The sequence below is a fragment of the Salvelinus alpinus genome, chromosome 18 (genome assembly GCF_045679555.1).
Source record: "Salvelinus alpinus chromosome 18, SLU_Salpinus.1, whole genome shotgun sequence".
Lineage (NCBI taxonomy): Eukaryota > Metazoa > Chordata > Actinopteri > Salmoniformes > Salmonidae > Salvelinus > Salvelinus alpinus.
In genome coordinates, this window is record NC_092103.1 from 37,129,058 (window position 1) to 37,143,606 (window position 14,549).

The 14,549-nt window shown below is 42.5% G+C and overlaps 1 protein-coding gene across 8 annotated transcripts in view; it reads right to left on the reverse strand.

Moving 5' to 3' along the window:
- Positions 1-1,659: 1,659 nt before the first annotated feature.
- The window catches only part of LOC139544557 (uncharacterized), a 31,081-nt gene continuing 18,191 nt past the window's right edge, over positions 1,660-14,549 (reverse strand). For 3 of the 8 annotated variants that reach the window (XM_071351812.1, XM_071351815.1, XM_071351813.1), the window contains 10 exons: positions 13,463-13,765; positions 13,003-13,272; positions 12,822-12,905; positions 9,970-10,111; positions 9,701-9,762; positions 8,935-9,146; positions 8,591-8,841; positions 3,276-3,395; positions 2,979-3,135; positions 1,660-2,764 (listed from right to left, as the gene is read on the reverse strand). In XM_071351812.1, coding sequence (XP_071207913.1) covers positions 2,466-2,764; positions 2,979-3,135; positions 3,276-3,395; positions 8,591-8,841; positions 8,935-9,146; positions 9,701-9,762; positions 9,970-10,111; positions 12,822-12,905; positions 13,003-13,272; positions 13,463-13,765 — 1,900 coding nt within the window. In that variant the 3' untranslated portion in view covers positions 1,660-2,465. Of the gene's footprint in view, positions 2,765-2,978; positions 3,136-3,275; positions 3,396-8,590; positions 8,842-8,934; positions 9,147-9,700; positions 9,763-9,969; positions 10,284-12,821; positions 12,906-13,002; positions 13,273-13,462; positions 13,766-14,549 lie in introns of those variants that run through there. The other 5 variants (XM_071351817.1, XM_071351814.1, XR_011668889.1 and 2 more) reach the window with 5 other exon arrangements.

The window sequence follows — 14,549 nt, forward strand, 5'->3', positions numbered from 1 at the left end:
AGGATGATATCTATGAGGGTGCCTGTGTTTACGGTTTTGGGGTTGTACCTGGTGGGTTCATTGATAATTCGTGTGAGATTGAGTGCATCAAGCTTAGATTGTAGGATGGCCGGGGTGTTAAGCATGTCCCAGTTTAGGTCACCTAACAGTGCGAGCTCTGAAGGTAGATGGAGGGCAATCAATTCACATATGGTGTTCAGGGCACAGCTGGGGGCAAAAGGTGGTCTATAGCAAGCGGCAATGGTGAGAGACTTGTTTCTGGAAAGGTGGATTTTTAAAAGTCGAAGCTCAAATTGTTTGGGCACAGACTTGGATAGTAAGACAGAACTCTGCAGGCCATCTCTGCAGTAGATTGCAACTCCGCCCCCTTTGGCAGTTCTATCTTGTCGGAAAATTTTATAGTTAGGGATGGAAATTTCAGGGTTTCTGGTGGCCTTCCTAAGCCAGGATTCACACGGCTAAGAAATCCGGGTTGGCAGAGTGTGCTAAAGCAGTGAATAAAACAAACTTAGGGAGGAGGCTTCTAATGTTAACATGCATGAATCCAATGCTTTTTTGGTTACAGAAGTCAACAAATGAGAGCGCCTGGGGAATGGGAGTGGAGCTAGGCACTGCAGGGCCTGGATTAACCTCTACATCACCAGAGGTGCAGAAGAGTAGAATAAGGGCACGGCTAAGGGCTATAAGAACTGGTCGTCTAGTACGTTCGGAACAGAGAGTAAAAGCAGCAGGTTTCTGGGCGCGGTAGAATAGATTCAATGCATAATGTACAGACAAAGGTATGGTGGGATGTGAATACAGTGGAGGTAAACCTAGGCATTGAGTGATGATGAGAGAGGTATAGTCTCTAGAGACATCAATTAAACCAGGTGAGGTCACCGCATGTGTGGGATGTGGGACAAGAGGGTTAGCTTAGGCATATTAAGCAGGGCTGGAGGCTCTACAGTGAAATAAGACAATAATCACTAACCAAAACAGCAATGGACAAGGCATATTGACATTAGGGAGAGGCATGCGTAGCCGAGTGATCATAGGGTCCAATGAGTAGCTGGACGGGCTGGAGACACGGCGATTCAGACAGCTAGCGGGCCGGGGCTAGCAGGCTAGCAGAAGGGCCTTAGAGGGATGTCACGACGGACGAAGTCTGTTGTAGCCCCCTCGTGCGGATTACGTCAGCAGACCAGTCGTGATGGATCAGCAGGGGTCTGTGTAGTAAAAGGGTCCAGGCCAATTGGCAAAATAGGTATAGTAGCCCAAGAAATTGACTGATGGACCACCTCAGCTAACAGTCCGGTATGCTCTAGACGGCTAGCAGATGGGCATTCAGGGGACGCCGCGACGGTGGGGCCTGTTGAAAAACCCCTCGGGAGGATTACGTCGGTAGTCTAGTCGTGATGGATCGGCGGGGTTCCGTATCGGCAAGAAAAGGGGTCCAGGCCAATTGGCAAAATATGTATTGTAGCCCAAGGAGTGGCTGATGGACCTCTTCAGCTTGCCGGGAGATGGGCCTAGCATAGGCTAGCTCCAGGCTAGTTGGTGCTTGCTTCGGGACAGGGACGTTAGCCAGGGGAAGCCGATCAGGATTGCAGCTAGCTAGCTGCTATTGGGCTAGTGCAGTCTGTTGACTGCAGTTTATTGTATAAGAAGAGTTCAATAATGCAATATAAATAATGTATTTAATCAACAAAATATTAGGTTAAAGCCTACCAATATTGTAGGTTATTGCTCAGTGTGTACCCTAATCTTTATTGCATAGAAAAGCACATTTAATAAAATAAAATAAAAAAAACATCAAGCACAGCAGTGTAGGCAATTGGTTAATATCAAGAATTGGTTACTATGTGATGCAAACTGTGACTATTAAGAGGGAATAACAGCAAGTACACTAATGATGAGGGCTTTGGCATTTTTGTCTTTCCTGATGTCAAATGAGGATAACAATAATCATACATACTAGTTTTAGGATTTGCGGCAAAGATTTGTACCATTATGACAGTGAAAGGGTAGAAAAATAACTGGCCACGGATTAGATTCATGGTTATATCAGAATGTGTGGATGAGACAACGCTATGATTCAAACAGGTAGAAAAAGTAATTGGTCATACTTTACATATTATTCTGGTGGTTGAAAAAAAAGTTAAAAAATATAAATATACATTGAACTACAAAGATGTCGTTGGTCATACTGTACATATTTCAGTGATTTAAAAAAGTTTTAAAATATAGAAATATACATCAAATCTCAAAATATTGTTAAACTAAACTTGATTTTTTTCAAAAAGTTTACAAAATTAAAGACAACTGCAATACAGTATAGTTGTTCTCTAAATGTTCTGTTCATTATATCAATTTTAATGGATTTTATTTTCCCTGAGTTTTTTTGGACCTTGTAAAAACACTCCCATAGTTTTTTGCAGGTAGCCACCACATTTCCATCATCTCCCACCCCACCCTTTGCCAAATTGCTACAAGAATGGCTGCAGCAAGGATGTCACTCGATCGTCGTTGCGTGGCAGTCTCTCCAAGAACTCTTTGGTGGCCTTGATGGAGTCATGCACCCCCCAGGTCTCCACCATCAGCTCTGCAAGCTCCTCAGGGCTTTTTCGTCCCTCCAGAGCACTCTTGGCGATTGGCTTTTGTTCCTTATTCCTCATCATTGACTTAAGCTTCTTAATTTCGTCCTTTGACAGTTCTCCCAGTATTTCACACAGGTTCTTTATCCACTGCTGCTCAGTGAATCTTTTCACCTGAGCAGCATTATCTGCTGAAAGTAGGGGAGGAGACATGGTAAGACCTGTGTGGCCAGGAATTTATTTAATGCAGCAGGCAGATGAGATAACCATCTTCTCAGAATGTAAGCTACTGTATGTTATCAGATTGAATGTAATGTAGGATAACGGTACAGGTTTAAAATTAAATCTGTGTGTATGATAAAGCAAATATCCTGTCTGACTGGTTGGTAAGAAGGAAACGGTTACCCCGTGGTGTGTTGAGAATCACTCGGCGACACCAGCGTTTCCGCGTCTTTAGCTTTGTCTCCAGAATTTTCATCTTGAGTTCTGTGATACTACGGTTCAAGAAGACCTCAAAGGTGGCGTGTTGGTATGTGCAATGTGCAATGTGCAATGTGCATTTCTGAAAGAGTAAGTGAGGGAACATGTGAAAGAAAAAAGGAGAGATTGAGTGATGGACAAATGGTATGGTTAGTCCTAATGGAAGGCAGAATAACATGTGACATTATTAGCAAGATGTCTCTGGTTTTCTGTTCCACTTACTTTGGGTTGAACAAGAAAGCCTTGTTTGAGGTCAGAAGTCACACTATATTTGGCTGTGGGTGTCAGCATACAGGATGAGCTGGTCTTAATGAATGTGAACTCTTTGTGCTGATTCTCCACCTGTGAGAAAAATATTTTGACTCAGACAGATGAAATAAGGTTTAGGAATGCTGAATTCCAAACCAGGCCTTTCATCTTCCCCCTCGCCCCTCGATTTGCACGTTCACATGCGCCTCCATCATATGCACAAGTGTCCAAATGCTGAAGGAGTGAACATTAGAGAGGGTGGGAGGGGCTAATTAGACCCTTAATTGGATCCTCTTGCCACTCTGGAAGTCACCCTCTTAGTTTTGTCAGCTACACTTGAAAATGAAGGGAACTCCGAGTGAGTTGGTAGGGGCAAGGGGCTGGTTTGGAATTCAAAATGCTTAGTTATTTTATTTTTTCTCCCTCATGTTACAATTTAAACAGACTCAGCTATATGACGTTGCAACGAGCATAAGGATGAACTGCAGATTCTGCAGATGAGGTTGATCCAAGACAGTGAAGTAGCAAAGAATATCTGCCCATGTGCACTTCACACTGCTGCAACATGATGGTCGCGTTTCCCTGCTCAGATGTTACATGCATCAACCAATGGTTGTGTTCCACGTCGCCGACCGTGCCATTGGGCACCAGATTGCTATAACATGATGTGGTTAGCTGATACGTAAAATACCTATCCAGGCGTAAGATCTGGCATGCATCAGCAACGCATGGGCAGAGGAACGCGCCCGATATCTGCAGGACCAGAACAGCAGAGAAGTGTAGCCTCGCGATTCACATTCTTAGTTGTTGCGGAAATCGGCCCGATATTGCAGTTTACTTTGTGCATCACTGACTCGTAGTGAAGGACCTTAAGCTTACAAGTATTTTAACGTTCCTATAATGGCTGGAGATGTCACATGTGTTTCCCAAAACACCACGTAGAGAGAACGGTCACTAAGTGCGTCGTTTGAGCATTTGTCGATACTGATAGGATCGAAAGAAAGGGAGCGGTACTCTCGGATCAGCTTTCTCCATTCAAATCTTACCTTGAATTTATAATTATTCCACAATACTGACGACGGCCCAGCTCCTAGATAGAATCTAATGATGATTTGACAAAGTCGCAGGCTGCACACACTTCATCAGTCTCTCGTTCACAATTTGACAAGCATCAGTCCCTCAAATTTCCCGCCGGCATCCGCCTTGTGTGGCCATAACGCCCAATAAAAATCCATGCCTTTTGCGGCCAAAGTGGCCATTGTGCACTTGGGTTGAATCTAATAAGTTAAAAGCTAATTATAATTCCCGGCTGCTGTGCTCAGAAGCACCTCTCACTCACATGTCTCTCTCAGATGTAGCCAATGCCAGTCACATGATCAGGTCCTTCTCACAGGCATTTCAGCTAAGAAGTAAGCTACAAGTGAATATAGACAGACATCGGGGATGCAACTGCGCGTGTCCCTCTTATGGAATTCCGAGGGGCATATTGAAGATGTTAGAACTGTCCACATTTAGCCTACTTTTTATCAGCCAACAAGATGAGTAGGCCTAACGAACAGCCAAAACACTAGCCTATGTGAATCTACTATCCCCAATAGGGAAAAAGTTGACCTATTCGATTGGTCAACTTGTCCTTCTGCACAATAAATAAATATTCCAAACATACTCTGTCTGGGACAGTTGTAGGAGGCAGTAGATCCCAAATTAATACAACCACTTGCATCAACAACAAAAAATTAAAAAGCAATGAGGCTGATAGTTTAACATTTGAAGCTAAACTATTAGTCTATTTTTTCACATTATAAGCACAGCAATGCGCACACGGCAGTAGGCTATAAGCGCGAATGTTCCAAAATGCAATCAATTAGCGGTTCTCAAAAGGTGAAAATGATCTTCCCCAAACTTGAAACTCATGCACAGCCCATGTATGTATGACAGTTAAGCTCTACACCGCTTATAAAGCGGATTAATGTGCTTCATTTTAAGAAGTTATTAGAGCACTTATTTAGCTGTGATTACAAACCTTATCAAAGCATATAGGCCTATGGGCTAGGATACATGAGGTGTGCGACCATGGTTTTAAAAAGGTCGCAAAAAAAAGGTATGCGCAGTTTCTTGCCTTAATGCACAAGTGATAATAAATTATTCACAAGTGATAGGCTAATATTGTCACCCCTCAGACTATTCTTAATTTAATGTTGTCTTTACATATGCTTAATAATTTATACAGTGGGGAGAAGAAGTATTTGATACACTGCCGATTTTGCAGGTTTTCCTACTTACAAAGCATGTAGAGGTCTGTAATTTTTTATCATAGGTACACTTCAACTGTGAGAGACGGAATCCAGAAAAATCCAGAAAATCACATTGTATGATTTTTAAGTAATTCATTTGCATTTTATTGCATGACATAAGTATTTGATCACCTACCAACCAGTAAGAATTCCGGCTCTCACAGACCTGTTAGTTTTTCTTTAAGAAGCCCTCCTGTTCTCCACTCATTACCTGTATTAACTGCACCTGTTTGAACTCGTTACCTGTATAAAAGACACCTGTCTACACACTCAATCAAACAGACTCCAATCTCTCCACAATGGCCAAGACCAGAGAGCTGTGTAAGGACATCAGGAATTAAATTGTAGACCTGCACAAGGCTGGGATGGGCTACAGGACAATAGGCAAGCAGCTTGGTGAGAAGGCAACAACTGTTGGCGCAATTATTAGAAAATGGAAGAAGTTCAAGATGACGGTCAATCACCCTCGGTCTGGGGCTCCATGCAAGATCTCACCTCGTGGGGCATCAATGATCATGAGGAAGGTGAGGGATCAGCCCAGAACTACACGGCAGGACCTGGTCAGTGACCTGAAGAGAGCTGGGACCACAGTCTCAAAGAAAACCATTAGTAACACACTACGCCGTCATGGATTAAAATCCTGCAGCGCACGCAAGGTTCCCCTGCTCAAGCCAGTGCATGTCCAGGCCCGTCTGAAGTTTGCCAATGACCATCTGGATGATCCAGAGGAGGAATGGGAGCTTTTTGGTCTAAACTCCACTCGCCGTGTTTGGAGGAAGAAGAAGGATGAGTACAACCCCAAGAAAACCATCCCAACCGTGAAGCATGGAGGTGGAAACATCATTCTTTGGGGATGCTTTTCTGAAAAGGGGACAGGAAGACTGCACCGTATTGAGGGGAAGATGGATGGGGCCATGTATCGCGAGATCTTGGCCAACAACCTCCTTCCCTCAGTAAGAGCATTGAAGATGGGTCGTGGCTGGGTCTTCCAGCATGACAACGACCTGAAACACACAGCCAGGGCAACAAAGGAGTGGCTCCGTAAGAAGCATCTCAAGGTCCTGGAGTGGCCTAGCCAGTCTCCAGACCTGAACACAATAGAAAATCTTTGGAGGAAGCTGAAAGTCAGTATTGCCCAGCGACAGCCCCGAAACCTGAAGGATCTGGAGAAGGTCTGTATGGAGGAGTGGGCCAAAATCCCTGCTGCAGTGTGTGCAAACCTGGTCAAGAACTACAGGAAACGTATGATCTCTGTAATTGCAAACAAAGGTTTCTGTATCAAATATTAAGTTCTGCTTTTCTGATGTATCAAATACTTATGTCATGCAATAAAATACTAATTAAGTACTTAAAAATCATACAATGTGATTTTCTGGATTTTTGTTTTAGATTCCGTCTCTCACAGTTGAAGTGTACCTATGATAAAAATTACAGACCTCTACATGCTTTGTAAGTAGGAAAACCTGCAAAATCAGCAGTGTATCAAATACTTCTTCTCCCCACTGTATGTGTGAAATTAGTTTTGATTTAGAATGGACCATTATCATACACCTGTCTTGGAACAGGGGCATGGAGGAAAAACAAATACACGTCATCTATGCACCTAAATAGCGAATGGAGGATGCTTTTCCCGTGGTTCATTTTCATGCCAGCCAGGTAGGCTATACTCCTGTTGTAAAGCGAAGCATTGTGCTTAATATTAGGAAAGTTGATGAATAAATAAATAAATATTGTAGGCCTAGCCTATAGAAAGCTGATGGGATACTCCTCTTTTTAAGAAGAATGCTAGTGTCATCTAAAGACTTACAGAAATCTCTGGAAGATGCTAACATCTCTGTTGACGAGTCTACGATACGTAAAAGACTAACAAGGATAGTGTTCATGGGAGGACACCACGGAAGAAGCCACTGCTGTCCAAAAAAAACATTGCTGCACGTCTGAAGTTTGCAAAAGTGCACCTGGATGTTCCACAGCGCTACTGGCAAAATATTCTGTGGACAGATGAAACTACAGTCGAATTGTTTGGAAGGAACACACAACACTATGTGTGGACAAAAAAAAAGGCACAGCACACCAATATCAAAACCTCATCCCAACTGTAAACTATGGTGGCGGGAGCGTCATGGTTTGGGGCTGCTTTGCTGCCTCAGGGCCTGGACAGCTTGCTATCATCAACGGAAAAATGTGGCTTGACCTCAAGAGAACAGTTCACACCAGACATTCCAAGAATATTGCTGAATTGAAACAGTTTTTGTAAAGAGGAATGGTCCAAAATTCCTCCTGACCGTTGTGCAGGTCTGATCCGCAACTACAGAAAACGTTTGGTTGAGGTTATTGCTGCCAAAGGAGGGTCAACCAGTTATTAAAGTGTCACATACTTTCCCCACCCTGCACTGTGAATGTTTACACGGTTTGTTCAATATGAGAAATGACATTTTATGACCAATTTATGCAGAAATCCAGGTATTTCCAAAGGGTTCACATACTTTTTCTTGCCACTGTATGTGAAAAAAGCACATTTTTGTTTTGTAGTAAAAAAGCTTGTGGAAGATAAGTGTTTCCAATGACCCAAAAATGTCACGTGCCAAATACAACAGGTGTACAACCTTAACGTGAAAAGCTTATTACAAGCCCTTAAAAAAAACATCTGCATTATTGATTAAATAACTATTTGCAAAAATATGTATAATAATCGTCAGTGTGCATCGTGTGATGTTGACCAATTGTGAGTAGGCATTTCCTACTAATTGATTGATGATGTCATTGGAAACACAATATTTATCTTTTTTTAACACAAAACACGCCATTTTCACATACAGTATGTCGATGTTGGGATGGTGCTGGAGATGATGAATATGAAGTATATATTTTTAAAATGTATTTCCCTTTATTTAGATAATTTTGGGAAACCGGGCCCAGGTAACGAACCAGTTATTCATAAGTTGACAAAATATTTTAAAAAGGAGAAGTTCATTTTCAGGGACTTGGACGTACCTCGTCTGGCGGCATGTCTCGGGGCAGCAGGAACACCCAGAGCCTTTGCTCTTTTGGAGTTGCTTCAGGCTCAAGGAACAGTAGCACCTGTCCTTGGATACGGTTGCTGTTGGATTGTTTTTTACGAGCTTTTCCATAATTTGAAAGCCCACTAATGCTTACAATCACGTGTGAGTGTGTCACCTTGGGTATTAAGAACTCCCTGTTCTTTCTGCATATGTGGGCCACAAGAAGGTTCTCAGCTGCAGACACTGGGAGAGAGAGATGAAATGCATGAAACCAATTTGTCATAGTAATGTGTGGTGTTTCAGTGCAGATTGGTGAAGCCACAACAATTCACTCACCCGTAACCTCGCAGTGAGGTAGATGTAGTTGGTACATATGTCCCTCTGGACTCCTGAGTTGAAACAAGGGGCCTGCAGGCTCATAGCTGGTGTTAGCAAGGATATCCCTGTCCCAGTGGACCACACTGTACTCCACAATTCCTGCCCCCCTCATCCCAAAAACCAGCCCTGTAGCTCTGCACTGAAACCTGCCACGAGACCCACACTGGAACCTGGGGAGCACCATGTTTTATTTCATTTTTATCTAGCTAGACAAGTCAGTTAAGAACAAATTCTTATTTACAATGACAGCCTACGAACAGTGGGTTAACTACCGGGGGCAGAATGACAGATTTTTTTACATTGTCAGCTCGGGGATTAGATCTAGCAACCTTTACTGGCCCAACGCTCTAACCACTAGGCTACCTGCCACCCCCATGAAATGGAGGGAGAGTAAAATAGATGTGGGGAAAGGCTAAGAGTAACCAATGAGGGACGTGCCTTAAGATGGCGGCCTCCATGCACTTAATTACCACAAATGCGTCGTTTGCTACGTTTTCTGTATTGAAGCTTGCTCTCATTACTCTTTCTGCAAACCTGACTAAGAAGTCCTCCAGCATACAACCAGACAGACAATTTAAAATGCACTAACTCACTACCTGCAATAAATTTGATCCCGACCATAGGCTTGCTTCAGCAATGTTTGGGCTGTGATTGGAAATAAAACATGGGTACGCAAAGCCTTAAAAACATAGCTGTAATTGATCATTAAACCCAAAGTAGTTACCTGTAGATAATCTTGTCGGTTATTGTTTTGTCAGGGTCAAATTCTTCAATGAGGGTTTTTTTCTATACAAGTGGAAGACAACAGTGAGGTTAGCATATGCAAAACACATGTCTAAGTGAAAAATCCATTGTAAAAAGTTATTTATATGGCAATCACATCACAGGCAATAAATGAGAAACATGCCATATGGACTATTTTACACCAAAATCATTTTGTGAAAACAGTTTGTGCTGTTCAATTTAAATCAATAACTCTACTGTTGAAAATACTTTAGAGGTCTCATTTGTCACAGAGGTAGATCCCAGGGAAGTAACGCGCTGATCGTGCCCAGGCTCCACATGAGCTGGCCACAGTTTGTAGCGATTGTCCGCCAATAAGATGTCAAACTCAGTGATCATCTTGTTGGAGAGCCTGTGGAGAGGAATGATTCTACATTGTGACAGTTGTGGAGGCAGGCAGAGCCATAGATTTAGAGAATTCAACCAACTTTTAGAATGGATGCAATGTTAGCGCCTTTATTGTCAAACTTTTGATGATGTTACAATATGAGAGCGTCTCTGACCATTCCCTATGAAATGACCCGCTGCAAACAGAGAAAAACAGAGTTGCAAATCATTTTTTATTCACTTGCATTTGTGAATGTGTATCCATTCTGAATTTGGCTCGAAATCAATTTATTACTGTTTTTAACAACATTTCAGATAAGCATGCCCGTTTATAAAAACGGAGAGTTCAAAATAGATCGAACCTTTGGTTCACACCTGAATTATCTGAATTCATACGCAATAGAGATGCTATTATTATATGAACCCTCTGGCTGACTGTACATGTACTGGAAATCCATATAAATTCTAGAAAACTGAAATCATTAAAGGGTGGTACTTCTACTCTTCCCTTACAAATGAATGTAGAGTCTGGCCCTATTACTGATAACTGATAGCATTAATGAATTTAAATCAACATTTTATTTCTGCAGGCTCTGACAGAATTCAAAAACCTACTCAGTATGACAATGTACTGGATGTTGATGGGGGAATTTTACCGATCGGTAGGGTTTTTCCTTTCAGCAATTCAAACAATAAAGTCCTTGATGTGTTGTTGGCATTCGACATTAAATAAATCTACAGGGGCCAACCATCTGGCTGAAGGGTCTGCTCAAGTGTGCAGCTTCCCTCATTGTGGGCTCAATAACCCACATCTTTAATTTAAGATTTATCAGGAAATATTCCTAAAGTGTGGAAATCAACTTATGTGCTGCCACTCCATAAGGGCTTGTTGTGATCTTGACAACTATCGTCCCATATCAAGGTGTTCATATCAAGCTTGGAACTTCTTTTTATCTGTGAACTGTATTTTGAATGTACATCAGTCAGGGTTTAGACCAGGGCACAGTACTATTACTGTAACCACATCAGTTGTAAATGATATTGTCAATGCTTTGGATGCTAAAATTAATTGTGCTGTCTGTCCTACTTATAGATTTGTCAAAAGTCTTTTATACAGTTGATCATTCTATCTTATTGAGTAAGTTGTCTGTGTTACACCTTGGCACTGATGCCTGTTTGTGATTTCACAATTATCTTAGTGACAGTCCCCTCGCTATTATGATAGACTGGGTTAAATCCGAATTTCTTGAAGTGCTTAAAGGGGTACCGCAGGGTTTGATTTTGGGGCCATTGTTGTTCACGTTGTGTATAAATTACATTGGAAATACTGTTAACACCTGTAACATTCACCTCTACGCAGATGAGTTATTTATCCCTGAGCCTCTTTAGTGCAGCAGGCCATTCGTGACATTCAGCATGATTGACTCATTCCAAAAATCACTTACTGATCTTACATTTGTGTTAAATGCAAATTAAACCAGGTTTATGCTGTTCTCTAGGTCTCCTAATGTTGACCTTAAGGACTTGCATATTTGCACTCCAAATGGAGCAAGGTTCTCACTATAAGTACTTGGGTATCTGGATTGATGACAAGTTGTTCTATTGAAACACACATTGAATACTTGACAAAGGAGTGGAGATCGATGATTGTTTTTTTATATAGAAATAAATCCTGCTTCAATTCTGAAAATAGAAGGAAGATTGTTCAAACAATGCTTCTCCCTGTAATAGACTATGGTGACATTTATATGCACGCGCCAGCCTGTTTTGAAACCATTGGACTCAGTATTCCATTCAGCAATACGTTTTATCACTGGAGATGGTTTTAGGACTAGTCATTGTATTCTTTACAAACATGTGGGATAGACCTCTGTCTGTAAGAAGAGAACTGCACTCTTATTTACTTACATAGCAGTCTTGCAGAAACCTCCTCTGTACATTACTTCATTGAGACATACAAATTAGCAAACCCGTTCTCAGGGATGGATAACTCTGGAAATCCTTTGGTCTCCACAGAATTGGGAAAATCTGCTTTTAGTTTTTTTGCCCCTTATGTGTGGAACAATACACAGAATTCCTTGCAATTAGATATTACGGTGCTTTTCAGGCCTTTTAAATTGTTGATTGGAGACTTATGTTACAGAATATGATTGCTTTTCTTAAATATGTTTAATCTTGTGTATTATGCGTTTTATTATAGTGTGTTTTATTTGTAATGTATATGTAGGGCTGTTGTGTTTTATTATAGTGTGTTTTATTTATAAACGTATACAGGACTCTTGTAAAAACAGTTCTCAATGTGACTCCCTATTTACATAAAGGTTAATAAATAAGTCTACTATGTTGTAGTGTCAACAAATTGCATATTTCCTTTCTCTGGACATTTTCAGAGGTTTCAAAAGCTATCCAAAGCAAACAGCCCAACCTGAAAGTGTAAATTATCACTTAGCATCAGCTATGGAGGAGTGTCGGGCCACTGGGAATGTTCTGACAGAAACATCAACAACCCCCAAAAAATCCACCTGGGTACTGAACCGTTGTCTATGACTATGCCTTCCTCCCGAGCCATTCGGAGAGTTTGGTTGTTGTGGTTTCTATGCTACCTAGCTATAATGCTAAGTTAGCTAGCTAGCTAACAGTTACGTTAGCAGGCTAGCTATCCAACTTTTTTATAGTTGTTAACTATCTAGCTAACGCTGCTATGTTAGAACAACAAGCAAGAATGTTTTACTCACCATACAGTTTCTGTAAAGCTATTGCCGATCATGTATAGGTTAAGTTTCACAGCACCTTTGTCGGTGATTTCATTATTGCAAAGACTGAAAGAGAGAACATGGTGTAGTTTTACTGTCTTAAAAGTGCAATCTGCAATAGTTTTTGCTGTTCAATGGACATTCTACTTGATATTGTCCTTACTTCAGGACTTGAACTTTGTGCAGATGTGGGAGCAGCACATCCAGGTGTGTGTCAGTGAGGTGGCAGTCACTGAGGTCCAGCTCGGAAAGCCCTTCCGAGTGTTCTAGAACCAAGGCAAGTGTTGAACAGGCCCTCGAGTCTAAAGGGCTCTGACTGAGGTCCACCTTCTTTTCCAGGGCTCTGGAGAGTAATGAAGCAAGCCTCACTGACCTGTCGCCATCTTCCACAAATATCAAGTGCAGGATTTGCAGCAGAAGAGGTTTTCCAAAGCTATTGTGTAACAAAGTCAAACAATGTCATTAGCTTACTGGACGTTCAAATGTAAAGCACTCACAAGATCACAGAATGGTTGTGTGCGGTTGCCATTTACTGCAGGAGTAAATGTTGGATTCAGGAGAGGACATATAAGTAGTCAGACAAATGTTAAAACAAGGAATCTTTCTTAAGACAGGCATCTCACCTCATATGAATCCTGTGCAAAACATGAAACAGCTCCTCTAGTCCTGCATCCTCAACATGGCAGTCATGTAGGATCAGCTCTGTGTCACCATCAGCTTCCTGGATGGCTGCGGAGATGACCCTACAGTCTCCAAAACTGAGGCTCAAAACAGTCTCTTTCTCCTGCCCAAATAGGTCTATGGCAGAGGAGCAGGAGAGGTCCAGTTTGTGATGCAGCAGTGTCAGGAGTGCAGGTGCCTCTCCTCTCCTCCTTCTCAATCCTGCACAGGTATGGAGCAGCTCCAGCAATAGTTTCCTGTCTACCCTGCAAGTTAAGCAGAAATTGGTGGACAAGTACTTTGGAACAGTATTCTATTACAGCTTGGTCTCTCCGACTACACAAAGGATAATACCATTTTTTGGTGGGGGTTACAGCCGATATGTTGCAAATGGTCTGGTTACTTCAGACAGAAACAAAAGTTGCATGATCGAATTGCATTGGGTACAACTTTAGCATCTTAGCTAATTAGGAACTTTAGCTAACCGCAACCATAGCATTTTACAAATACTTAGCATGTTAGCTAACCCTAACCATGTTTAGCTAACCTGCTAGCAGGGCCTCCTGGGTGGCGCAGTACTCTAAGGCACTGCATCGCAGCCGCCTGGGCTCGAACCCAGAGTCTCTGGTGGCACAGCTAGCACTGCGATGCAGTGCCAAGAGCACTGCGCCACCAGAGACTCTGGGTTCGAGCCCAGGCTGTCGCAGCCGGCCGCGACCGGGAGGTCTATGGGGCGACGCACAATTGGCCAAGCGTCGTCCGGGTTAGGGAGGGATTGGCCAGCAGGGATATCCTTGTCTCATCGCGCACTAGTGACTCCTGTGGCGGGCCGGGCGCAGTGCACGCTGACCAGGTCGCCAGGTGTACGGTGTTTCCTCCGACACATTGGTGCGGCTGGCTTCCGGGTTGAATGTGCGTTGTGTCAGCAGCAGTGCGGCTAGGTTGGGTTGTGTTTCGGAGGACGCATGGCTCTTGACCTTCGCCTCTCCCGAGTCCGTACGGGAGTTTCAGCAATGAGACAAGACTGTAATTACTACCAATTGGATACCA